Raw genomic sequence first — 27,263 nt, 5'->3', positions numbered from 1 at the left:
AGTTAAAAAAAAAGGTTTACCTAGAAATTTCACAATTCATAAGTTGATAGACTGTATTGTTTATAACAGTATTTTGGTGGTGGGGATTGCGAGGAGCAGAGACACGCGGGGACGGCTTCTTTCGCGCTCTGCAAGTGGAGAACTTTCTTCACAAATTCATTGATGAAATAACCCCCCGCCCCCTCTGATACAAATATTCCTGTGCTGTTCCCAACACAGAATGTTAACCAGTAGTTTTTACCAGTTTGCAGGTTCACAATGTGATTGGTGTGTATTAGGTGGAGAGGGCTTCTATCGGTGGTTTGTAGAAGTATATTATGCAGAATGGCCACCAGGGGGAGCCCTTGGTGCTCGGCCTGGGTCGCTACGTGCTGTTTGTTATCTGGATTATAATAAAGTATACGACATTGAGTCATAAGTCTGCCGTGTGCGCTTCCAGTTATTAGCTTAAACAGTTTAGAACTATATAGTGTTTGAAACACGACAGTACCTCTTCATTAGTTATATTGAAGTCCTGAGTTACTGTATGGAGAAATCGAAATGCATGATATTAATGATAATGAAGTCATTATATGAAGAGACAAATAAATACAAATTCAAATTCTACATGATTCTGCTTCAACATGTCCCAGGTGTCTCTCTGATGATTTTCAAGAGTTTTAAATGTGGCATTTCTTTATGATTTGTTGCAGCTGTAGACCGACCGCCCGCCCTCATGAGTAAACACCCTCCCTGTGTTGGACATTTGTATCCAAATTACAAGGATCAGGGAGGGGTTAGACAGTGTTTAAGGATATATGTGGTAATGGAGCAGGGAGGGGTTAGACAGTGTTTAAGGATATATGTGGTAATGGATCAGGGAGGGGTTAGACAGTGTTTAAGGATATATGTGGTAATGGATCAGGGAGGGGTTAGACAGTGTTTAAGGATATATGTGGTAATGGATCAGGGAGGGGTTAGACAGTGTTTAAGGACATATGTGGTAATGGATCAGGGAGGGGTTAGACAGTGTTTAAGGATATATGTGGTAATGGAACAGGGAGGGGTTAGACAGTGTTTAAGGATATATGTGGTAATGGAACAGGGAGGGGTTGGACAGTGTTTAAGGATATATGTGGTAATGGAACAGGGAGGGGTTAGACAGTGTTTAAGGATATATGTGGTAATGGATCAGGGAGGGGTTAGACAGTGTTTAAGGATATATGTGGTAATGGAGCAGGGAGGGTTAGGGGGCATCTTGCTCTATCGGATAATACAGGATGGCTGAAGGTTGCAGACATTGGGGATCAAACACAGTACCTTTCAACTGAGTTAGACTCTCCCAACACACACACACACACACACACACACACACACACACACACACACACACACACACACACACACACACACACACACACACACACACACACACACACACTTGTTCCATGAGCTGTCATCAGCCTTACAGTTCGATCATATACATACTTTTTAATCATAATTCTAAATATTCAGTTTTTGTTGACGTGTGGGGAGGCAATGTCTCCAGAGGTCTGAGCTGGTCCACCACGCCACCAGTGAGGTGAGGAAGAGGCGGCGGGAGGGACTGAAGACTGGGCCCACGTCAGGGGGCAGGACACCATAGAGACCTGCTGGGACCCAGGGGGCTGAAGGACCTTCCAGGTGTGCTGCTAGGATAACCAACAGAGAGCTCTGGAGGAACATCTGCTCAGCTTGGAGGATTGAGACTGAAGGAACAGAATGAATCACCGGCTGAACACACGACAACATTCAGTGGGTTGGACTGAGTTGTTTATTACCATTATGAGTTAACAACAAATATAACTGAAAAACAGTCACTTACAAGTACATCATAGACAGAATGACTAAAGAATAGTACCAAATATTACACATCGTTAACAGTTGTGCACGTATCTTTGATCCTATGAGTGCCTTTATTTCTGAAAGGCGACTAACGACACACTTGAAGACTTATTTAGACCAAAAGTAATATAATGTACGACAATAATGAACACAATCTGAGCTACAGACTAGAGCAGAGATAAGAGAGAGGAGGAGGAGAAGAGGATGGAGAGAGAAGAGGATGGAGAGAGAAGAGGATGAAGAGAGAAGAGGAGGAGAGAGAGAGGAGGAGAAGAGAGAGAGGAGGAAGAGAAGAGAGAGGAGGGAGAGAAGAGAGAGGTGGGAGAGAAGAGAGAGGAGGGAGAAGAGAGAAGAGGATGGAGAGGAGGAGAGCTGTCAAGTTACCAACATACATGGGGAGAATCTTTACATGTAGCCACTGTGAGCTTTGTTTAAGTGTGTAACACATAAAGGGTGGTTGTATGGTGGAGATTAAGTCAATTACTGGTTAAAAAATGAAAGAAGTTTACAATTTTTCATTGATTTTAAACATTCCATCAATCTCAAATTGATCAAAATAAGGATATTGTCCAAAAACTAATTTAATATTTGTATCGCACTGAGAAATTATGTATACAAAACACTGTTGGACGAGATTGTACCTATTCCAGTGAAATTATCAATTGAAATGACAATGTAGACCCACACATTACATTTTTTGCCTTTTCTTTTTAATAAAATAAATCAAGTGTTCAGAAGATAGACCAATAGACATTTTAAGTAAGGGGTTATGAGGTCATTATTATACAAATGAATCATCTAAAATTTTTCAACATGATTGCAACTGTAACTATGTCATAGCATTAAACGTATAAAAAAATCAGGAGAAAACATGAATGAGATATATTGTAATCTAACCATTTATAATGAGTTAATGCAACAACTGTGATTATATTCTTAAAGGATATCTCCTTGTTAAATGTCAGCAGTATAACATGTGACGACCCTGGTGAGTCTTTGACTCCACCCTTGCTTTGACTCCACCCTGGCTGTTTGGTTTGCCTGTTCTCTCTCTCTCTCTTAATAGGTGATGCAGTTCAGGTGTGCCTGTGTTGGCAGCAGGTTAAAAGCCTGCTTTCACAACAGTCATGGTCGCTCCCTCCTCCCGGCGTGTTGGTTTTCGTTGTCCTTTGTTTTGTTACACACAGACTGACTTTTGCATGACACTTTGGGTTACTTTACATGGAACTGATTTACACCACACTTCTTTATCTTTATTCTAGTTAATTATATACTAAATTATCTTCTTACTATAATAAACTCTTATTATTGTAAAACGGCGTGGTCTCCCCCATTTCATGTTGCAAGCTAGAGCCAGCATGTGACATATGATGGGGGAGACCACGCCGTTTTACAATAATAAGAGTTTATTATAGTAAGAAGATAATTTAGTATATAATTAACTAGAATAAAGATAAAGAAGTGTGGTTTAAATCAGTTCCATGTAAAGTAACCCAAAGTGTCATGCAAAAGTCAGTCTGTGTGTAACAAAACAAAGGACAACGAAAACCAACACGCCGGGAGGAGGGAGCGACCATGACTGTTGTGAAAGCAGGCTTTTAACCTGCTGCCAACACAGGCACACCTGAACTGCATCACCTATTAAGAGAGAGAGAGAGAACAGGCAAACCAAACAGCCAGGGTGGAGTCAAAGCAAGGGTGGAGTCAAAGACTCACCAGGGTCGTCACAAACATTAAAGCAGTTCTCTCAGATCTCACATAGTAGAGATTCTAATTCAGTAAACAACATTAGTTGTTTTGGTTGTTTCTTTGTTTTATTATCAACCAAAGGTCCTAGTCTGTTTGATTGACAGGTGAGATGATCAGGGGGGCAAGGTTATTACCTTTATAATAAAGGGGATCTGGGCTGAGGAATGGATAGAGAGGCTCACTGAAGGTGCAGCCAGTAGCAGAGTAGATATGAACCCTGGCTTCCACATCATAGAAGGAGACCACACCCTCATCATAATCAACAAACACCCCCACCTTCTGGAGCCCAGCTCTCAGAGGGAGATGGACAGCAGGGTTATCATAAAATACCAACCTATCCTTGTTGTAGTAAAGAGTCCAGCAACCCGTCTCCGGGGTCCACATGCTCCCACCTTTTCTGACGATGGACTCTCTGACCACTCCTAACCACCATGCAGTCTTGTCTTTAACCTGGACCTCAAAGTAAAATCTCCCTGAGCAGAAGCTCTGCCTCGTGAGAACAAATCTATACATTGTAAATCTCTTAGGGTTGTCTGGGAGTACCTTCCCCACACCTCCACAATGTACTTGTTTCCCATCCTCAGACAGGATGAGATGGGGATGAGCTGTATCAGGATCCAGAGTCACATCTACTTCATACTGCTGGACCCTCTTCAGTTCAGCATCATCACGCAGCTTCTTCATCTCCATGTTCAGTGTCTCCTCCAGCTGATCCAGGGATCTCCTCAAGGTCCCTACGTATGACGGAGGACGGACCTCCACCGTGGTCCAGTCCCTGGTGGGTGGAGGATCCTTCAGGGATCTGAAGGTCTGGAGGAAGTGGAGGTGGTCTTTAGTGTGTGAGAGCTGCTTCACCTCTGAGCATCTATTGGTCAGATCTTCTATTTCCTGCTCCAGCTCTTTGATGAGGTCTTCAGCTTGTTTCTCTGTGGATTTCAGTTTCTCTTGAGCAGTTTGGTTAAATTCATCCCGGCACTTTTCAACACGGCCTATCAGAGCAGTGAAGACCTGCCCACCAATGGCTATCTCTCTGTCTGCGTCTTTGTTGCTCAGTTGTACTCTGTCTTTGACCTCCTTAATCTTTTGTTTCCTCTCCTGGATCATCTGTGGAACTTCAGCCTCTATCTTCCCCAGCTGGGCCGTCTTCACTTCATATTCCTCCTTCAGAGGTACAACAGGATGGGACTTGTGGTCTGTCACTGTGCACAACACACACACACACACCTGTTCGGTCGGGCAAAAGACCTCCAGAAGTCGGTTGTGTTTCTTACACATCCTGTCTTCCAGACGGTCCATAGGCTCGACCAGCCGATGTCCCTTCAGGACTGTGACTCTCTGATGTGGCTCCAGGTGGGTTTGGCAGTAAGAGATAAGACATTCTAGGCAGGACTTCACAGCTTTCTGCTGGGTCCCAGTACAGAAGTCACAGGGAACTACTGCTGGTTCAACACAAGGCTGCTCTTTAACTCGTACGGTTGTTGTAAACTGAGCAGCCAGCTCTGATAAGAGGGTATTGACCTGTGGATCAGGTTTTGTGTCGAAAATCTTGTTGCAAACAGGACATTTGTACTTGACTTGTTCATCCCAGAACTTTGTAATACAGGTTCTGCAGAAGTTGTGTCCACATGGTGTGGTAACCGGGCTGCTGAACACATCCAGACAGATGGAACATGAAAAGTCCTCCTCAGACCAGGAAGTGTTAGCAGAGGCCATCCTAGACACAGACGATAAGGTTTATGTATTGAGCAACTTTATATTTCTAATTCTATCAATTCCTTATCTTGTGCTGCTTTACTCACCTTGTTGTGTTTTCTGTCTGTCAGACAATTTGTTCCAAAATGCGTTTTATTTTTCTCCTGAAAGAGAGAACTGCTTCCACGTCGGTTTGCTTTGGTTTCTATGAATGTTAAGTTTCGTTTCCCGAACAAGACATCCTCTCCTCTCCGCCCCTAACCCCTGGCTCCGCCCCTAACCCCTGGCCCCGCCCCCACGGACACAGTTCCCTGACGTCTCAACCTGAACGTGGGCACATTCATGAACTGTCTATGCTACCTCATATTCGCTGTGTGTTCTCAGCATTATAATATGTTCAACCATTAAAACACAGGAAACAAAGAGCCCGGGAAAAAAATAAATGTTGATTATTTCTAAGTGATTTGTGCCTAACCGTGATTAAGAACTATACAATTACATTTGACTTCAGTTAAACTGTGGCTGATATTTTCACCACAGTCTTTATAAAACAACCCTCTCAATGTGTGCCCAGATAACATGTGCTATTATGGTTGCGCTATTAACCGCCGAGTCATGTGACTCGGGGTAGGGCAGACGAACCAGACCGACGAGTTCACCTTCAGTCAGAGACAACAAGCACTTGTTTTGTTGCCTCCATGCGAAAGTTAATTCGGCTGAATTAAAAAGAGGTTTACCTACAAAATTCACAATCCATAAATTGATAGACTGTCTTGTTCATAACATGTTGGGATTGCGAGGAGCAGCGAAACGTGGGGTCGGGTTCTTTCGCGCTCTGCAAGTGGAGAACTTTATTCACAAATTCATTGATGAAATAACCCCCCCCCCCCCCCCCCCCCCCTCTGATACAAATATTGCTGTGCTGTTCCCAACACAGAATGTTAACCAGAAGTTTTTTACCAGTTTGCAGGTTCACAATGTGATTGGTGTGTATTATGTGGAGGGCTTCTATCGGTGGTTTGTATAAGTAGGCCTATATTATGCAGGATGGCCACCAGGGGGACCCCTTGGTGCTCGGCCTTGATCGGTACGGGCTGGTTGTCATCTGGATTATAATAAAGTATACGACATTGAGTCATAAATCTGCCGTGTGCGCTTCCAGTTATCTCCTTAAACAGTTCAGAACTATATAGTGTTTGGAACACGACAGTACCTCTTCATTAGTTATATTGAAGTCCTGAGTTACTGTATGGAGAAATCGAAATGCATGATATTAATGATAATGAAGTCATAATGTGAAGAGACAGATAAATACAAATTCAAATTCCGCATTATTCTACTTCCACGTGTCCCAGGTGTCCCTCTGATGATTTTCAAGAGTTGTAAATATGGCACCGCCCGCCCTCATGAGTAAACCCCCTCCCTGTGTTGGACATTTGTATCCAAATTACAAGGAGCAGGGAGGGGTTAGACAGTGTTTAAGGATATATGTGGTAATGGATCAGGGAGGGGTTAGACAGTGTTTAAGGTGTATGTGGTAATGGATCAGGGAGGGGTTAGACAGTGTTTAAGGATATATGTGGTAATGGATCAGGGAGGGGTTAGACAGTGTTTAAGGATATATGTGGTAATGGATCAGGGAGGGGTTAGACAGTGTTTAAGGATATATGTGGTAATGGATCAGGGAGGGGTTAGACAGTGTTTAAGGATGTATGTGGTAATGGATCAGGGAGGGGTTAGACAGTGTTTAAGGATATATGTGGTAATGGATCAGGGAGGGGTTAGACAGTGTTTAAGGATGTATGTGGGAATGGATCAGGGAGGGGTTAGACAGTGTGGATATATGTGGTAATGGATCAGGGAGGGTTAGGGGGCATCTTGCTCTATCGGATAATACAGGCTGCAGACATTGGGGATCAAACCCAGTACCTTTCAACTGGGAGTTGAACTCTCTCACCACACACACACACACACACACACACACACACACACACACACACACACACACACACACACACACACACACACACACACACACACACACACACACACACACACACACACCTCACTTCAAACTATATATATGTTCCATGAGCTGTCATCAGCGTAACCATTCGATCATATACGTCGTTTATCAATCATAATTCTAAATATTCAGTTTTTGTTGACGTGTGGGGAGGCAATGTCTCCAGAGGTCTGAGCTGGTCCACCACGCCACCAGTGAGGTGAGGAAGAGGCGGCGGGAGGGACTGAAGACTGGGCCCACGTCAGGGGGCAGGACACCATAGAGACCTGCTGGGATCCAGGGGGCTGAAGGACCTTCCAGGTGTGCTGCTAGGATAACCAACAGAGAGCTCTGGAGGAACATCTGCTCAGCTTGGAGGATTGAGACTGAAGGAACAGAATGAATCACCGGCTGAACACATGACAACATTCAGTGGGTTGGACTGAGTTGTTTATTACCATTATGCTTTAACAACAAATATAACTGAACAATAGTCACTTACAAGTACATCATAAACAGCATGACTAAAGAATAGTGCCAAATATTACAGATCGTTAACAGTTGTGCACGTATCTTTGATCCTATGAGTGCCTTTATTTCTGAAAGGCGACTAACGACACACTTGGAGACTTGTATAGACCATAAGTAATGTAATGTACGACAATAATGAACACAATCTGAGCTACAGACTAGAGCAGAGATAAGAGAGAAGAGGAGGAGAAGGGAGAGAGGAGAGAGAGGAGAGAGAAGAGGAGAAGAGAGAGGAGAGAGGAGAGAGGAGAGGATGGAAAAGGAGGAGGGCTGACAAGACAAAGTCACAGTACTCGCACACATTGGGAAAATCTTTACATGTACCCACTGTGAGCTTTGTTTAAGTGTGTAATGTATGAAAGGTTGATGTATGGTGGAGATTAAGTCAATTACTGGTTCAAAAATTAAAGAAGTTTACAAATTTGCAGTGATTTTAAACATTCCAGCAATCTCAAAATGATCAAAATATGGATTTTATCAACAAACTAATTTATTCTCCCACTGAGAAAGTATTGCTACAAAACACTGTTGGACTGTACCTATTCCAGTGAAAATATCAATTAAAAAGATAATGTACTCCCACACATTAAATTTTTTTGCCTTTCTTTTCAATACAATAAATCAGAAAAGTGTTCAGAAGTTAAACCAATAGACATTTTAAGAAAGGGGTTATTAGGTCATTCTTACACAAATGAATCAAGGCTAAATATTCTACATGACTGCGACTGTAACTATGTAATTGCATTAAACGTATAAAAAATCAGGAGGAAACATGAATAAGATATATTGTAATCTAACCATTTATAATGAGTTGATTCAACAACTGTGATTCTATTCTTAAAGAACATCTCCTCGTTAAATGTCAGCAGTACGACATTAAAGCAGTTCTCACAGATCTCACATAGTAGAGATTCTAATTACACAAACAACATTAGTTGTTTTGGTTGTTTCTTTGTTTTATTATTAAACAAAAGGTCCTAGTCTGTTTGATTGACAGGTGAGATGATCAGGGGGGCAGAGTTGTTACCTCCATAATCACGGGGACCTGGGTAGAGGAATGGATAGAGAGGCTCACTGAAGGTGCAGCCAGTAGCAGAGTAGATATGAACCCTGGCTTCCACATCATAGAAGCAGACCACACCCTCATCATAATCAACAAACACCCCCACCTTCTGGAGCTCAGCTCTCAGAGGGAGACGGACAGGAGGGTTATCATTAAATACCAACACATCCTTGTTGTAGAGAAGAGTCCAGTAACCCGTCTCAGGGGTCCGCGTGGTCTCACCTTTTCTGTCGATGGACTCTCCGACCACTCCTAACCACCAATAAGTCTTGTCTTTAACCTGGACCTCAAAGTAAAATCTCCCTAAGGAGAAGCTCTGCCTCGTGAGAACAAATATAGACTGTGTAAATCTCTTAGGGTTGTCTGGGAGTACCTTCCTCACACCTCCATCATGTACTTGTTTCCCATCCTCAGACAGGATGAGACTGGGATGAGCTGTATCAGGATCCAGAGTCACATCTACTTCATACTGCTGGACCCTCTTCAGTTCAGCATCATGCAGCTTCTTCATCTCCATGTTCAGTGTCTCCTCCAGCTGATCCAGGGATCTCTTCAAGGTCCCTACGAATGACGGAGGACGGACCTCCACCGTGGTCCAGTCCCTGGTGGGTGAAGGATCCTTCAGGGATCTGAAGGTCCGGAGGAAATGGAGGTGGTCTTTAGTGTGTGAGAGCTGCTTCACCTCTGAGCATCTATTGGTCAGATCTTCCATTTCCTGCTCCAGCTCTTTGATGAGGTCTTCAGCTTGTTTCTCTGTGGATTTCAGTTCCTCTTGAACCGTTTGGTTGAATTCATCCCGGCACTTTTCAACACATCCTATCAGAGCAGTGAAGACCTGCCTACCAATGGCTATCTCTCTGTCTGCAACTTTGTTGCTCAGTTCTACTCTGTCTTTGACCTCCTTAATCTTTTGTTTCCTATCCTGGATCATTTGTGGAACTTCAGCCTCTATCTTCCCCAGCTGGGCCGTCTTCACTTCATATTCCTCCTTTAGAGGTACAACAGGATGGGACTTGTGGTCTGTCTCTGTGCACAACAGACACACACACACCTGTTCAGTCTGGCAGAAGAGCTCCAGAAGTCGGTTGTGTTTCTTACACATCCTGTCTTCCAGACGGTCCATAGGCTCGACCAGCCGATGTTTCTGCAGGCGAGTGACTCTCTGATGTGGCTCCAGGTGGGTTTGGCAGTAAGAGGTGAAACACACTAGGCAGGACTTCACGGCCTTCAGCTGGGTCCCAGTACAGACGTCACAGGAAACTTCTGCTGTTTCAAAACAAGGCTGCTCTTTAACTCGTACGGTTGTTCTAAACTGAGCAGCCAGCTCTGATAAGAGGGTATTGACCGGTGGATCAGGTTTTGTGTCGAAAATCTTGTTGCAAACAGGACATTTGTACTTGACTTGTTCATCCCAGAACTTTGTAATACAGGTTCTGCAGAAGTTGTGTCCACATGGTGTGGTAACCGGGCTGCTGAACACATCCAGACAGATGGAACATGAAAAGTCCTCCTCAGACCAGGAATTGTTAGCAGAGGCCATTCCTAGACACAGACGATAAGGTTTATGTATTGAGCAGTTTTATATTTCTAATTCCATATCTTGTGCTGCTTTACTCACCTTGTTATGTCTGTCAGACAATTTGTTCCAAACTGCGTTTTATTTTACTCCTGAAAGAGAGAACTGCTTCCACGTCGGTTGGTTTTGGTTTCTATGAATGTTAAGTTTTGTTTCGTGAGCAAGACATTCTCTCCCCTCATCCCCTTACATTTGGCTCCGCCCCTAACACCTGGCTCCTCCCCTAACACCTGGCTCCGCCCCCACGGACACACAGTTCCCTGACGTTTCAACCTGAACGTGGGCACATTCATGAACTGTCTAGGCTGCCTCATATTCACTGTGTGTTCTCTTCCTTGCAGCATTAAAATATGTTCAACCTTTAAGAGACAGGAAACAGTGAGCCCCGCGGGAAAGCAAGAAATGTTTATTATTTCGTGGTGATTTGTGCATTCTGTGATTAAGAGCAATGTGTGCCCAGATAATATGTGCTATTATGGTTGTTATTAAACTTTGAGTTAACACTGGCAGTTAAAAAAGGCTTGTCTCACAGACTTTAACCTCATAAAACCGCCGAGTCATGTGACTCGGGGTAGGGCAGACGAACCGACGAGTTCACCTTCAGTCAGAGACAACAAGCGCTTGTTTTGTTGCCTCCATGCGAAAGTTAATTTGGCTGAATTAAAAATAGGTTTACCTAGAAAATTCACAATTCATATGTTGATAGACTGTATTGTTTATAACGGAATGCGGGCAAGGGCGTCAGTTTGTTTTTAGAAGTGGTGGGGACAATAACCATAAGCTTGAGTGTGGTTTGAAAAGTGCTGGGTGCCCTTATGTAAGCTATTCATCCATTCAACGCTGCATTACATTATGCTCTACAGTGTATTGTCAGGTGTTGAAAATCCTATTCGAACAATAAAAGTTGAAAACCACAGTTTGTGTTTTGGCTTGTTTTGCAAAACGGCGTTGGAAACACCAGGGTATTGGCTCGGGATATGTAATACTAATACACACAGGACAAAGAACAGTGTTGGCAATTTAACACTTATCTTGAGATCAACAAAGTTTACCAGACAAACAATGCCAGACTGTAAAGGGGGTACGAAATGAAACGAGGTACTGGGCATCAGCCTTTTGAAGACGAGCAAGGGCTGCTGGGAGCATACGTTATGCTGCATTAAAAAAAGAAGAAAAAAACAAGCGCCCAGAGGAGAATTGCATCTGCCAAATCCTGACCACCAGTAAACACTTGTGAAGGACCAATCGTTACAACATCATAAGCAAATTGCCCGCAAATAAAATCCCCTACAGTTTAGGATAATCACACAGGTTATGCGAGAACATATTTATGTCAGGATATGCCTACCAGGCTCCAAGTCGTCACATATCTCAATCAGACAAGACAAAAAAACTATAACCACATTGGCATAGCAATCGCACCGTGTGTAGCTGCTATTAGCTGCAATCTATATGTACAATGCATACTAGCTGGAGCACCAACCAGAATCAGATCACAATTGCTTAGGACCGTGGGTAACCTTTGGCCAGGTCATCACAAGCAAACAGAACCAGCAGCAAAGTATACGTAAACCAATTTCTTACCTTATGTGGCCCTCCACATGCAGGCTAGATGATGTATCCATATCGTTATCCAGTGTCACAAACATGCTTTTTATAGGAAGCAAAAGGACCGGCTATTTTCTGAATAAAAATGTCAATTTTCGCTGTCTTTCTTGAAACTTCTCCAGTGCGTTCACACCAAATGCAACGGGGCGACAAGATCCCATACAAAGTGAACGTATGGACGCGTATCGGGCAAATTTTTTTGATTTGTCGCGCCACACTTTCGCCGTGCACAGGCGAGCGCGTTCACGAGGATTTGTGGCGCGACAAATTCGCTCGAGTTGAAATATTTCAACTTGACACGAATTTCGCGTGATGACAGCCAATCAGCGTTCAACAGCGTGGCCACTGAGTGACATGTGTAACGTAACAGCCAATCAGCGTTCAACCGTCAAACTCAGTGCATTGCAGTCCGGGTGAACTGCAGCATGGAGGAGAAAGTGATTGTTGCCGTTTGCGACTCTTGGAGCTCTATATATATATAATTGTATCTATAATATCGCGGCCAAAAGCTCTGTGTGCCTCCGGATGGCCGTAGCTCGGGGAGCATCACTAATTAGATGACGAGGCATTTGGCTATTTAAGGGCGGATGAACCTCCGACTCAATAACTGGTGGGATTAGCACCTACATGCACACCCACCTCGGAGCAAGCAGTATGTTCGACACCTAATCCTGCGTGTCTCCCACACGGGGCGTGTGGACCGCATCTCAGTGATTGGGCTTCTCGGGAGTCGTGGTTTATTTACCGGCGTTGCTATGGGTTCCGGTCTTGTGTGTTCCAACGGTTTATTAGGTGGGCCTATCTAATAAATGATGTCTTCGTGCGCGCCTATCGCATGATTTTAGACTTGACGATTTTGGTTGAGTATGTGTGGATTTTTTCAGTCGCAATTGGTTTGCACATTTTTAAAAGTGGTGGGGACAAAATTCGTATTTCAAATAGTGGGGGGGCCCTCCGTAATCGACGCCTATGGCAGTATGTACATTCGATGTTTTATATTTTTACAAAATGGATTATGTGAACAATGCTGAATATCATTCATCATGTAAATTCAATGTATTGCAGGAGTTTAGCTTGACATTAACCAAGTTAAATGACAATTAAATGAACCGCACCAAACATGCAGAAATCAATGTAGGATTTTAATATACAAACAGACACTTGACAGAAGTTTTATACATGTTTTTCTAAAGGAAAGCAGAAGAAACATTTTCCCAAATGAAACATTTCAAAAAGTCTCTATTCAGAAAACAAGTGAAGAGGTTTGTTTAAAACGAGTCCTCCCTGACCAGCTCTGTCCCTGACTCTAAACCCTGACTCTCAACCCTAACGCTGAACCCTCTGAGGGCAGGAAGACACAGGTTCGAACCACGGAGAAGGAAGAAGAAGAGGAAGGATAGGGAAGTATTGAGGTTAGGGAAGTAGTGAGGTTAGTGAAGTAGTGAGGTTAGTGAAGTAGTGAGGGAAAGGCGTGTGGAAGCACACGGGTACATGTGGGGTCAAGAAGATCACTCCCACTGGAGGTCATTGATCCATCAGCCTCAGACCGCTGAGCTCAGCAGGTCTTCTGGAGGACGAGGCTCAGATGAACTGAGGAGACGGGACCAGCAGGGTGTCAGGATCAGTTGGGGTTCAGCTCAGGTGTGTCTGTCCCCGACCAAACAGGATCAGGTGGGGTTCAGCTCAGGTGTGTCTGCCCCCGACCAAACAGGATCAGGTGGGGTTCAGCTCAGGTGTGTCTGTCCCCGACCAAACAGGATCAGGTGGGGTTCAGCTCAGGGGTGTCTGCCCGGACCAAACAAGGACATGGATTAGGTTCAATATTTAAAAGATGCAACATTATCTGAACCAAAGAGCCGTCCTTAAGGAGCAGGCAGGCTTTAGGGTGCCTTGCTCAAGGACGCATCACTGTATTCAGAGGACTTGAACCCGGCACCATTGATCTGAGAGTTAAACTCCCGACAGGGTCCACTATGTCCAGATAATGCAAACTTACGAGGAATCCTTGATGGTAGAGTCCTGGTTGTCCTCAGGATTTGCCTTCCAGATGTACAGCTTCTCCGTCAGTCCTCCAGATTCCTGGTCTGGTTACAAGTAACAAAGTAGCAGCTGTATTTTGTCTGGTAACCAACCACAGTAGTATGCCTTAACTTGTACTGGCCAAACTAATCCTCGTTACCACAAGTCCACTCCGTTTACTTTATGCAAACTTACGAGGATCCTTGTTGGTAGAGTGATGTCGTCCTCCAGAGCCTTGGCTCCTCCATCAGCTCTCCTCAGAGTTCTGGTCAGGAACAAACAGCACAAGTCTGGCCCCAACGTCTGGTAACAAACATGTAGTTTGTCTTATTTTTAAGCCCTTTATATCCACTTTGTTAGGTTAATGCAAACTTACAATCCATGTTGGTAGAGTGATGGTCATCCTCCAGATTCACGGCTCCCCTGCCAGCTCGCCTCCGCTCCAGAAACACGTTCTAGTAAGAAAACACAGCGGTATTTGTTAACGCATGTCAAAGTAACCGCTGTATTTTGCCCTTTAAGTCAACAATGTTAAGTAAATGCAAACTTATGAGGAATCCTTGTTGGTCGATTCCTAGTCGTCCTCCAGCGTCTCAGCTCAACCATCAACTCTCCTCGGACGAGTCCTGGTCTGGAACAAACAGCGAAAGTCCTGCTTCAACATGTGGTAAAGCAGATGTAGTTGTCTGTTAATATACCAAACTCCGGTAGTTTGTGGTAGCAGTTTTCTACGAGAAGTGGCAGTGAGTGAGATGATCACTTGAGTCAGGCTCCATCTACCTCACGACAGACATCCTCCACCAGGCAGGGTCTCCACCAGGCAGGACCTCCACCAGCTCCTCCTCCATCAGCCCCTTCACCAGGCAGGGCCTCCATCAGCTCCTCCACCAGGCAGGGCCTCCATCAGCTCCTCCACTAGGCAGGGCCTTCAGCACGGCTCCTCCAGCAGCTCCTCCAGCAGGCAGGGCCTCCATCAGCTCCTCCCCCAGGCAGGGTCTCCATCAGCTCCTCCACCAGGCAGGGCCTTCAGCACGGCTCCTCCATCAGTTCCTTCAGCCATGGATTCCTGGTCTGGTTACAAACACAGTTGGTCTCAGCAGTAAATCACCTGGAGACGCAACACACCCCACCTCCTGCATCTGAGGTTCACTTGTAAAATGGAAGACTAATTTAAACATATTTAAACACTTGAATTAGACAACGTCTACAGATCGACACGTTCAGCAATTAATCCACTACGGTCGTAGCAGCACTAGTAAGAATAATGGCTCATATAACTCCTATATAACCCCCATGTGAATTAACTTAAATTACAGATTGGCACAGATTTAAAGTCATAAGAGGATCAAAACCAGACCTAAACTACAGAGGACTTTAGCGTTTCAGATGAGCTTGGTGACGGTTACCCTCAGGTCCGGTGCTGCAGGCCCCTGGTCTCCAGCCTCAGTCTCCGGTCCTTCCTGGCACCACAAGCCTCCGGTTACCAGCCTCTCCGCCACGCCTTTCAGCTACAGCAGCAGGTTTATATTAGCATTTGCCCAACAATAACTTATTTGACTCATCCGAAACCGAGTTACACAATTAATTTAACTATTATTGTATAACTCAAGGCTAGAAAAGACATAAGCATCCCGTATTGAGAATGAAGACAGAGCAGTCCACACGTTTAAAGAAGTGGTTCAGCCCATGCATTGAAACCAAGCCGAGAAGACTACTCACACAGAGCACTGACCAGTTCTGGAGGACTTCTGACAGGAGGTGGAGGTCTGGCTCTGGGTGAGGAGGTGGAGGTCTGGCTCTGGGTGAGGAGGTGGAGGTCTGGCTCTGGGTGAGGAGGTGGAGGTCTGGCTCTGGGTGAGGAGGCAGACACCTTGGGACAAACCACACGTTACCTTTTTAACCTTGTACAGTTCGAGTTTCTTCTACTGTAACATGTAGGAAAGACGGCATTATTTTAGCTTTGATATTATCCAGTTGGTAACTCAGCACCAAAGTCGTTGTTTAACGTCATTCCATTTGGTAGGGTTTAACTTCTGTGGCAATTAATGCCACCAGATATTTAGAACGTACAAAAGCTGAAGTACCAAAGAACCCTAAGCATTATCGATATGAAAGCCATATACTCAGCCATATTCAGGTGCTGGGTTCCCTTGAAGAAATGCCAAATTGTCTTCCATCTTGAAATTATTTTCAGCCTTCACTGATGGTCAGAAATGGGCCCGCAAGTAGAACGCTCTTTTGTACGCAGCGAGAGTCCCGTCAACGTGGTTAAAAGTACGGCGCAACCATCGCATATTATCAACATATTGTAAGATGTACGTGTCAGTATGTATTTAATATCAAACTTAAGTTGTTTAAGATAAGGGGGAACAATTCCCAATGGAAACCGAAAATAGTTTCCGTTGGCAACGGCTCTATCTTACGCAAATACAATCCAGAACGTTCCGCCAGATTCCCTCAGGGGACTCGCGTCCAACTAACTGCCGGGTGGGTTCTTATGGTTGTCAAGACTACAACGATTGCTAACCATTGAGATTAAATCAACTGACCGCACTCAGAACCTTCCACGGCGGGAAGCACAAACAGTCAGACTGGAATACGAACATTCCAGCCGGAACCAACCAAAGAAAAAACAGAACCAGCGCCTCACCTTGAGCTGAACGGAGGATGATCCTGAAGTCCAGCGATGGTCTTCATTAAAACACAGCCAACAGACTTACCTTGATGCGATCTGTTTGATGCTGTTGGTCATAACTACTATTCAAAGTACCTTTACATTATTATGCACCCAGTGTGTACAAGTTATACCACTCAAATCCGTACGAAGAACCGAACTACCATGTACGTCCCACAACGACTTTAAACCTCAAATTGTTGCCTAAAAACAATGGAATTATTCAATACAAAACAGTGGTGGTGGTGTTCTGATCACCTTTGTCTGCTCCCTCGTTACTTATAAAACTCTACATCACCAACGCTAGAGTGTGGCATCCTACTTATGCGGGTGTGGTCTGAGTGAGCAGAGATGCATGCTGGGATACATTGCTGTCTGAAGTCTTCAGTTCTATAGACACACACCTCAGGAGAAGCCAAATGTTTGAGAATCTGTCGTGACATCAGTTACATGAGCTGGACTATCCTTCAAGATGGCGCCAGGATTCTCAGAGGAGGAAGGCCAAGAGGAAGATGTGAGGGTTCTTCCCCTCAGCCAGTGGAACACAACAGTCGTCATCAGAGTACCATGGAACACTTTGAAACGTTCTCCTCTATACCTTGAAGCCCCAGTGAAGGTTTCCTTACCTCCTCAACTGAAGACCACAACTTCAGTTTGAAGAGCGCACTAGTTGGAGTTCCCAGATTGGTTCTGATTTAAGGGAACCAATCGTTCAGCTAGTCCTGTATGAAACAAATACTGTTCAGCCTGAGAAGACGTGCAACTGAGAGCAAGACAAGATCCACAGGGCTCTCCATCAATCCAGCCAGGTAAGAAGAGCCGCCTCACTACAGGTCTAAAGGTCATCTTGAAAATCCATTGAGGTCCCTTTCCAACGTCAGACTCTCCTTGTGGAATGCCTTTAGGTGTCCATCCTCCATTGATCCTTTAGGTGTCCATCCTCCATTGATCCTTTAGGTGTCCATCCTCCATTGATCCTTTAGGTGTCCATCCTCCATTGATCCTCATTGGTGTAGTCCTAGTTTGAAGTAACTGATCTGAACACGCCGCTTGCATCCATTGACACTTGATTTGGACACTCTCCTTCCTTCCCAGTGTGATGGATATCGCTCGGAGTGTTGCTCCATGCTCTTCATGTCTACTGGAGGCCTCAAGTAAACATGTGGCCGTCCATCAGGTATGATTTAGTTGACCTTTCCAATAGCCCAAGCCAACCACACAGACCCCCGTAAGAACATTATCACAGTCAAAGCAAGCAGGACACATACACGTAGAACCCAGGACACGCACGTAGAACCGCTCGCTGCCGGCTGCCCGCTGCCGGGCAATGGTGCCTCGCGGCAACCGGCGGCATGTCGCAGTTCATGTACTTCAGCGAGTCAAAGCCAAATTTCCCTTCCCCCCCCCCCCCCCCCCCCCAATTCCTTCTCAACCATGGCTCAGATAACCCCCAGCGTCTCATTGTGGAAATACAAGAGATATACAACCCCCTCACAGATAGAACCAAACACAAGTAGAACCCCATGCCAGATAGAACCAAACACAAGTAGGACCCCCTGCCAGATGGAACCAAACACACGTAGAACCCCCTGCCAGATGGAACCAAACACACGTAGAACCCCCTGCAAGGTGTGAGTTAGGGGGGGGGGGGACACACACATAGAACCCTAGCGATGCTAAAAAGTCATCCATCTCATCTCAAACCCACACACACACACACACCACTGAGCCATAAAAGGCCCAACACTCATGCAGGGTAAAAACCTCCTGCCAGATAACATTCCATCATCCAACCCCGGTACTCCTGACAGGACACCCAGAACAGAACCATCATTGTCTCCAGAGACATAAATTAGGTACAACATTCTTCAGTGGCGTCCCACATTGGTGATGGATCATGCTTGGCGTCTCCAAAATGTGTCCCAGGTTGATTCAACGTCTCTGAAGTCATGCGTGTGTAGTCCAGTGGTTTCCTGAATGAGGGGCCTTCACAGATGCAAACGGCGCAGCTTTAGTCAGCCTGAGGACAGGAAGGAGGTCATCTGTTCAGAAGACCACCCAGTGGAGGGGGGTGGCTCTTGAGGAGCAGGCTCCATCTTTGGAATAGCCCCAAATAGGACCTTCTTGGAAATGAAACTGTTCCTGAGGAGTCACGATGCCTGGAGGGGACTGTTGAATGTGTTCCATGGTTCTCTGTGTCAGACTGAAGTTGTGTTTTGGTCGTTGAGATGAGGAGCCCCCCTCATCTCCCCCTGGTGTTTCTCCTTCTGAATCCCTGTCTCCATCTTAAAGAACATTCTAGTCCATGTAACAAACGTCATGACGGTTTCTCAAACACTCAGTTTCCCCTGAGGGGGCGTGTCTACAGACCTGTAGACTTCAGACAGCTCTGTATCCCAGTATGTGCCTCTGCTCACTCAGACCACACCCTCATCAGTAATGAAACACTCATGTGAAGATGATGCAGAGCTCAGGAGAGTAGCTGGAAAGAAGACTGAAGACATCAGAACCCAAGCCATTACTCCAGCTTACAACAATAACTTAGAACCTTTAACCGTTTTAACAAACCATTAAAACCAACAAAAACCAAACGCATGAACCAATAAAACATCCTTACTACTCAGATCAACCTTCAGCTAACGGGTTAACTCACCAGGAAACCAAAGTACAGCAATGTGCCCAAGAGTAATGAGAAACTATTGACTTACAGATCGCAGTTCATCTTCATGGTTAAGTGGGGATACTCACAGAACTGCAGTTAAATATAGACCTTTCAAGGAATGGAAGGATGAAAGGAACAGTTTACTCATTATTGTCCCCAAACTTGGGAACTGTCCCACAGTTCATCTCCATTAAATCAGATAAATGAATGACAATACAAATTCAGGGCTTTTGGAATCATCCAACTTTTAAATAATGTTTTAGATAATTAACTAATCCAGCTTTTTAATATAAGAGGCTAATTATTTGACTGTCATTATTTCAGAGTGATTTAATTCTTACTTTGACAAGTTTGAATGTATAGTCTCTAAAATGTTAGTTACAGGTAGAATCATTATTTAAATTTCAAATGAGTTTAACCACCAGAATCCCTGATCTCCTTCATTCATTGTCAGTGTTTATATTCAACATACAAGTCACCGCAGCTGTGCTTTGCTACACATTTCTACTCACATCAGGTCCAGATGAGATGCTCCTCTTTACTTCAAAAGGTCTTTAACCTGTGAAAAAGGAAGAAATGACAAATATGTCACAACAGAACATTACACACACGTTCTGGTTTCTGGGAACACAACAACATACCGCGTTTGGGAGACGCTACACTGCCGAACAGTGGAGAACACCAACGTACTGTCCGGTTCCCTCTTAAGTGAAACGCACCAGATGCAACCAATTTTCCAATTAAGAAAAACACTCGGCGCGCGAGCTGCGGCAGGTGAGCTAGTAATGCCGCTTTTCCACCGCACATGTAGCTCGACTCGACACGACACGACTCGACACGACTCGACACGGTAGCAGCGCGGGTGCTTTTCCACCGCAAATAGTACCTCCGGGACGTGGGCGGGGTCGTCTGCGCGAAAGGGCCGTGACGTATTTTTGTACGCGACGCAAACAACACCTACGTAACCCACACATGGACAGAACCCACATAACAACAATGGAGAACATCGATGCGATGGTATTCGTGTTCGTATTATTAGCTGGCATGTTGAAGAAGTGGAATATGTTGGCTGCGGCGCTACTATGGCTGTTCTATCGTTACCAGCATGGTTGCCATGTCGCTCTCGTGACTTCGTCACACTCTCTGGCCAATCAGTGGCCGGCCGTCTGCCGACGTCACCTTTTAGCATCGGCTCAGCCGCTTGGAACCTAGAGCGAGGCGGTACTAGAAAAAGCAGCCACTTGAGGTACTAGATCGCGGTGGAAACGCAAAAAAGGCAAGCTGAGTCGAGTCGAGTCGAGTCGTGTCGAGCTGGTACCATGCAGTGGAAAAGCGGCATAAGTAAAACTCAACGCAGGTTCGGCGCCCTCTGGTCTCCTTGGTAACAGTAAGAGTCTATTTCAGCTCTGTGTTTGATATTTAATGACCTCCCTCATTTTAAAGGGATGAGTCTGATTTGACTGATTTAGAGTCATACTTCAGAATGAAGAAAGCCTTCATTCAATTCACCAAACACGCGTGCGCGCGTGTGTGTGTGCGTGTTCGTTCTTCTTGCATTGTGGAATTGATACATCTAGAAGTGGTTCCGGATTGGTATTAGCGCTACAAATCTGTGGTCGAATGACGCACTGATGTTTTGTTAGCTTGAACATCATATGGTCTAAATAACGCATAGAATCAATTAAATATCGCCTCGCAACTTTTTCCGATAACGTTTAACCAATTTCAATGAAAAAGACATGGCAACATTGTCCAAACCACAACAATTCGTTAGTCAGAAACGATTAAATAAATAAACGAGCTCTAACAATCGTGTTGACGGCTTGGTGTGAGTTCCGAAATGCACTCATTCATATTAACAGTGAAAGGGGGTGCACCGTTCCTGGAGGTACTGCAATACCAGGTCGATGCGTGGAGTGGACGGAGCAAGCCCCTTTTCCATCTCCCAGTTCCAAAAATCAATTTAATATATGGTCCCCGGGTAGGGGACGTATCAGATATTAAACTGATAAGAACAGATACTACACTTGATCTTAGCCAAAAGGCCGAGAAGCGATGCCTACAAAAAGTTCTACCTAGAGAACCCATTCCCAGAAATGTCACTCTCATCAGCGGTTTTACGGGGAAAACTTCCTTTCAATACAAGAAGCCTACAGAAGTACCACTATGCGTCAACAACATATCAGTGTTATCAAACTACGTTCAACGCAAAATATAACGAGTATAGGGTCCGTGATTCAAGGCAATGCATGAACGGCACTGATGACGTCAGCAGCTCTAAGCCAATCAGTATGTCTGAGGAATCCAAACGCGTTTATTGTGAACTATTATGTATAATACAGTGAATCCCCACTGAGCACGATCACTATGATTTGATGCCATCACACATGGTGTTAGTTTGGTAAAAGTTAGATACATGAGAAATTACCTCTTCCTTTGCATCATTGCTGGATCACTAAAAATGTGAGGAAACCGCCACTCTACCGCTCTCTAGTGGTCACTAATAGGTCGGCAGAACTTCACTAAGAAGTTTATTTACTATTAGCGCATCAAAGAACCAATGCTAAATTCAGGGTATGCCGTGTGCAATGTTTTAATTCCAGATTTCCTCAACCATGCAAACAATCACCCAATAGCAAATAAAATGCATGAACTGAACACAAACATCTGAAATCAATAAGGTTATACACTGTTGAAACATAATTTTGATGGTATCGTTGTTTCGGGGTAGGTCATGAATCGGAGTGTTAACGGTTCAAAACGTGGTTTATTCAGAGACAGGGTAAACCGGGTTGCACTCTGGATGTGGTTCATGAAGAATCTCCATGCAGATAAAAGTTCAGATTGGTAGTGGTAAAACCACGACGACAGATTAACCCAGATAGGCTAAACCTGTTCACCACTCCGTGTAGCCGAAGCTATTGAGGACTGGTGTTAGCACTACATATATGTAGTCCAATAAGGCATTTACATGAGCTTCAATATCATATTGTCTAAATAAAGCATAAAAAATAATTTACTCACATCTTCTTTCGATAACGTGTCTCACCGGTATCAACTTAAATAAACTTGATGCACAATGTTGTTGGTGAAAAACATATTCTTACTTAAAACAAACAATAGCACAACAGTCGAGTCACTTGCACAACTCAAGCGTCCCTCCCGTGTAATACTCTGGCCCTCTTAAGGAGCACCAGAATGGGTGTGGCTCAATTAACCTATGAGCCACAGCTGTAGACTATTACAGGGCTAACAGCCAGACAGGAACATGTGCATCTTTTAAAATATGGTTTAACACAGTGAAGATGCCATTCACATATTCACAGCAACACTATTTTGACCAAGCTAGTCTGAGGACAGCAAGTACTAAAGGCTAGAATGCAGGATAGTTAGTCGGCTGAATACACGAGAACATTATTTTGGTTCGACTGAGTTGTTTATTTGTATTAAGCTTTAACAACGAATAAAAGTACAAGTGCACAATAAACAGAATGACTAAAATAATAGTATCAAACATTACAGACCATTAACAGTTGTTCACGTATCATTGACTATCTTTGCGACTTTATTTAAAAGGCGACTAACGACACACTTTGCGACTTATTCAAACCATCAGGGAGAAGTTGAAACACATATTCAAACGCGTGATGGGGTTGTTCATTCCCATGCTGCTGGCCGCTCATAGGTATCGAGGTCCACGGCTCTCGTGCCAACAGCTTCGGGGTCTCTCTCCCTCTCCTCGCGTCGTCCAGGCAGTCAGTGGGCGTGGTTATGGGGAGGAGGACTCCGCACGAGCGGGAGCGTCACCGTCACCATAGTGATTCACCACAGCCGAACTCACCCAGTGGGAGTTCAGTTGTACAACATCTATTTTAGATTCATCTAAATGGGGTGACTTTTGACATGTGAACACACTTAATGCATAATGAACGACAATAATGAACACATTCCAAGATGAGCTAGAGGGGAGCGCAGAGATAAGAGAGAGGAACTAGGAGGAGAAGAGAGAGGAGGAGAAGAGAGAGGAGGAGAAGAGAGAGGAGGAAGAGAAGAGAAGAGAAGAGAGGAGAGGATAGAGAGAGGAGGAAGAGAGGAGAGGAGAAGAGAAGAGAGGAGAGGATAGAGAGAGGAGGAAGAGAGGAGAGGAGAAGAGAAGAGAAGAGAGGAGAGGAGACAAGACAAAGTCACGGTACTCACACACATGGGGAGAATCTTTACATGTAGTCACTGTGACCTTCTTTAAGTGTGTAATACATGAAGGGTTGTATGGTGGAGATTACGTTTTACTGGTTCATCAACTACCAACTTCTACAATTCTTTACTGACATAAAACGTTCCATCAATCTCGAAATGATCAAAGTAAGGGTCCTAGGCAACAAACACATTTATTCTTTGTATTACACTGAGACAGTGATTCTACTGATCACTATTTTGTAACTTTTTTGAATGATCTTTTATAATAATCAGTCCTAGTCTGTTTGATTGACAGGTGAGATGATCAGGGGGGCAGAGTTGTTACCTTCATAATCACGGGAACCTGGGCAGAGGAATGGATAGAGAGGCTCAATGAAGGTGCAGCCAGTAGCAGAGTAGATATGAACCCTGGCTTCCACATCATAGAAGGAGACCACACCCTCATCATAATCAACAAACACCCCCACCTTCTGGAGCTCAGCTCTCAGAGGGAGACAGACATCAGGGTTATCACTAAATAACAACCAACCCCTGTTGTATTGAAGAGTCCAGTAACCCGTCTCAGGGGTCCACTTGGTCCCACCTTTTCTGTCGATGGACTCTCTGACCACTCCTAACAACCCATTAGTCTTGTCTTTAACCTGTACCTCAAAGTAAAATCGCCCTGAAGAGAAGCTCTGCCGCGTGAGGACAGAAATATCATTTGTAAATCTCTTAGGGTTGTCTGGGAGTACCTTCCTCACACCTCCATGATGTACTTGTTTCCCATCCTCAGACAGGATGAGACTGGGATGAGCTGTATCAGGATCCAGAGTCACATCTACTTCATACTGCTGGACCCTGTCCACAGCATCATCACGCAGCTTCTTCATCTCCATGTTCAGTGTCTCCTCCAGCTGATCCAGGGATCTCCTCAAGATCCCTACGTATGACGGAGGACGGACCTCCACCGTGGTCCAGTCCCTGGTGGGTGAAGGATCCTTCAGGGATCTGAAGGTCTGGAGGAAGTGGAGGTGGTCTTTAGTGTGTGAGAGCTGCTTCACCTCTGAGCATCTATTGGTCAGATCTTCTATTTCCTGCTCCAGCTCTTTGATGAGGTCTTCAGCTTGTTTCTCTGTGGATTTCAGTTCCTCTTGAACCGTTTGGTTGAATTCATCCCGGCCCTTTTCAACACAGCCTATCAGAGCAGTGAAGACCTGCCCACCAATGGCTATCTCTCTGTCTGCATCTTTGTTGCTCAGTTCTACTCTGTCTTTGATCTCCTTAATCTTTTGTTTTCTCTCCTGGATCATCTGTGGAACTTCAGCCTCTATCTTCCCCAGCTGGGCCGTCTTCACTTCATATTCCTCCTTCAGAGGTACAACAGGATGGGACTTGTGGTCTGACTCTGTGCAGAACTGACACACACACACCTGTTCAGTCTGGCAGAAGAGCTCCAGAAGTCGGTCGTGTTTCTTACACATCCTGTCTTCCAGACGGTCCATAGGCTCGACCAGCCGATGTTTCTGCAGGCGAGCGACTCTCTGATGTGGCTCCAGGTGGGTTTGGCAGTAAGAGGTGAAACACACCAGGCAGGATTTCACAGCCTTCTGCTGGGTCCCAGTACAGAAGTCACAGGGAACTTCTGCTGGTTCAACACAAGGCTGCTCTTTAACTCGTACGGTTGTTCTAAACTGAGCAGCCAGCTGTGACAAGAGGGTATTGACCGGTGGATCCGGTTTTGTGTCGAAAATCTGGTTGCAAACAGGACATTTGTACTTGACTTGTTCATCCCAGAACTTTGTAACACAGGTTCTGCAGAAGTTGTGTCCACATGGTGTGGTAACCGGGCTGCTGAACACATCCAGACAGATGGAACATGAAAAGTCCTCCTCAGACCAGGAAGTGTTAGCAGAGGCCATCCCTAGACACAGACGATAAGGTTTATGTATTGAGCAGTTTTATATTTCTAATTCCATCAATTCCTTATCTTGTGCTGCTTTACTCACCTTGTTGTGGTTTCTGACAATTTGTTCCAAAATGCGTTTTATTTTTCTCCTGCAAGAGAGAACTGCTTCCACGTCGGTTGGTTTTGGTTTCTATGAATGTTAAGTTTCGTTTCCCGAAGACATCCTCTCCTCCCCTCGCCTTACATTTGGCTCCGCCCCTAATACATGGCTCCTCCCCTAACCCTGGCTCTGCCCCCACGGACACGGTTCCCTTACGTCTCAACCTGAACGTGGGCACATTCATGAACTGTCTAGGCTACCTCATATTCACTGTGTTCTCTTCTTTGCAGCATTAAAATATGTTCAACCATTAAAAGACAGGAAACAGGGAGCCCGGGAAAACAAGAAATGCTTATATCTTAGTGATTTGTACTTAAGTGTGATTAACAACTAGGCCTATGCAAATATATTTGACTCGAATTCAACTGTGGCTGATATTTTCACCAGTTTCTTTATAAAACAACCCTCTCAATAGGTGCGCCCAGATAACATGTGCTATCATTGTTGCGCTATTAACCGCCGAGTCGTGTGTCCCGGGGTAGGGCAGACGAACCAGACCGACGAGTTCACCTTCAGTCAGAGACAACAAGCACTTGTTTTGTTGCGAAAGTTAATCCGGCTGAATTTAAAAAAGGTTTACCTCGAAAATACACAATTCATTCATGATAGACTGTATTGTTTATAACAGTATTCTGGGGATCGCGAGGAGCATTGACACGCGGGGACAAGTTCTTTCGCTCTCTGCAAGTGGAGAACTTTATTCACAAATTCATTGATGAAATAACCCCCCGCCCCCTCTGATACAATTATTCCTGTGCTGTTCCCAACACAGAATGTTAACCAGTAGTTTTTACCAGTTAGCAGGTTCACAATGTGATCGGTGTGTATTAGGTGAGGAGGGCTTCTATCGGTGGTTTGTAGAAGTATATTATGCAGAATGGCCACCAGGGGGACCCCTTGGTGCTCGGCCTGGGTCGCTACGCGCTGGTTGTTATCTGGATTATAATAAAGTATACGACATTGAGTCATAAGTCTGCCGTGTGCGCCTCCAGTTTTCTGCTTAAACAGTTTAGAACTAAATAGTGTTTGAAACACGACAGTACCTCTTCATTAGTTATATTGAAGTCCTGAGTAACTGTGTGGAGGAATCGAAATGCATGATATTAATGATAATGAAGTCATAATGTGAAGAGACAAATAAATACAAATTCAAATTCAGCCTTATTCTTCTTCAACAGGTGTCCCTCTGATTAATTTCGAGGGTTTTAAATGTGGCATTTTTTTATGATTTGTTGCGGCTGAAGACCGACCGCCCGCCCTCTAAACACCCTCCCTGTGTTGGACATCTGTATCCAAATTACAAGGAGCAGGGAGGGTTTGGACAGTGATTAAGGATATATGTGGTAATGGAACAGGGAGGGGTTAGACAGTGTTTAAGGATATATGTGGCAATGGATCAGGGAGGGGTTAGACCAGGGGTGTCAAACATACGGCCCGCGAGATGATTTGATCAGGCCCGCGACTTGTATAGACGCGGGTACTTCTGAGTATGTCAAAAAAGAAAGTACGTCTCTAGCCCATTCCTGTGATGAGTTATGATTTTCTAAAGAAATAACCAAAATGCTTACTCCAGCCGCTA

The 27,263-nt window shown here is 44.8% G+C and overlaps 3 protein-coding genes, 1 long non-coding RNA gene and 1 other non-coding gene across 11 annotated transcripts in view; all 5 read right to left on the bottom strand.

The window, feature by feature from the left end:
• Positions 1 to 25,753, bottom strand: part of LOC130374703 (E3 ubiquitin-protein ligase TRIM39-like) — a 29,435-nt gene extending 3,682 nt beyond the window's left edge. The window contains exons 1-2 of one of the 2 annotated variants that reach the window (XM_056581637.1): positions 25,625 to 25,753; positions 22,871 to 25,539 (exon numbers count right to left, since the gene is read on the bottom strand). In XM_056581637.1, the coding sequence (XP_056437612.1) occupies positions 23,912 to 25,537 (1,626 nt within the window). In that variant the 5' untranslated portion in view covers positions 25,538 to 25,539; positions 25,625 to 25,753 and the 3' untranslated portion in view covers positions 22,871 to 23,911. Of the gene's footprint in view, positions 1 to 22,870; positions 25,540 to 25,624 lie in introns of those variants that run through there. The other variant, XM_056581636.1, reaches the window with a different exon arrangement.
• Positions 3,337 to 5,552, bottom strand: LOC130374700 (probable E3 ubiquitin-protein ligase TRIML1). The gene is made up of 2 exons (XM_056581634.1): positions 5,412 to 5,552; positions 3,337 to 5,326 (listed from the first exon to the last, which is right to left on the bottom strand). Exon 2 carries the CDS (start codon positions 5,323 to 5,325, stop codon positions 3,697 to 3,699), a length of 1,629 nt encoding a protein of 542 aa, XP_056437609.1. The 5' UTR covers position 5,326; positions 5,412 to 5,552; the 3' UTR covers positions 3,337 to 3,696.
• LOC130374705 (probable E3 ubiquitin-protein ligase TRIML1) lies at positions 7,723 to 10,637 on the bottom strand. The gene is made up of 2 exons (XM_056581640.1): positions 10,522 to 10,637; positions 7,723 to 10,445 (listed from the first exon to the last, which is right to left on the bottom strand). Exon 2 carries the CDS (start codon positions 10,441 to 10,443, stop codon positions 8,818 to 8,820), a length of 1,626 nt encoding a protein of 541 aa, XP_056437615.1. The 5' UTR covers positions 10,444 to 10,445; positions 10,522 to 10,637; the 3' UTR covers positions 7,723 to 8,817.
• Positions 13,201 to 22,697, bottom strand: LOC130374706 (uncharacterized). 6 transcript variants are annotated; one of them, XR_008893656.1, is made up of 10 exons: positions 22,467 to 22,697; positions 19,955 to 20,001; positions 15,826 to 19,550; positions 15,513 to 15,614; positions 14,887 to 15,177; positions 14,654 to 14,758; positions 14,483 to 14,561; positions 14,302 to 14,371; positions 14,084 to 14,171; positions 13,201 to 13,826 (listed from the first exon to the last, which is right to left on the bottom strand). It is a non-coding gene; the product is annotated as an uncharacterized LOC130374706 (long non-coding RNA). The 6 variants fall into 6 exon arrangements; XR_008893653.1 differs by having other exon boundaries at positions 13,201 to 13,872; positions 14,654 to 14,737; XR_008893655.1 differs by having other exon boundaries at positions 14,654 to 14,737.
• Positions 21,309 to 21,499, bottom strand: LOC130375135 (U2 spliceosomal RNA). Its single transcript, XR_008893802.1, has one exon. It is a non-coding gene; the product is annotated as a U2 spliceosomal RNA (small nuclear RNA).
• Positions 25,754 to 27,263: the final 1,510 nt, after the last annotated feature.

This window comes from Gadus chalcogrammus, chromosome 21, assembly GCF_026213295.1.
Source record: "Gadus chalcogrammus isolate NIFS_2021 chromosome 21, NIFS_Gcha_1.0, whole genome shotgun sequence".
Classification (NCBI taxonomy): Eukaryota; Metazoa; Chordata; class Actinopteri; order Gadiformes; family Gadidae; genus Gadus; species Gadus chalcogrammus.
The sequence above is the reverse complement of the archived record's forward strand: the minus strand, read 5'-3'. Positions and strand labels throughout refer to the sequence as shown.

Bases quoted from the DNA above. Each gene is read 5' to 3' on its own strand.
- LOC130374705 (XM_056581640.1), bottom strand. From the start codon at position 10,443: ATGGCCTCTGCTAACAATTCCTGGTCTGAGGAGGACTTTTCATGTTCC.
- LOC130374700 (XM_056581634.1), bottom strand. From the start codon at position 5,325: ATGGCCTCTGCTAACACTTCCTGGTCTGAGGAGGACTTTTCATGTTCC.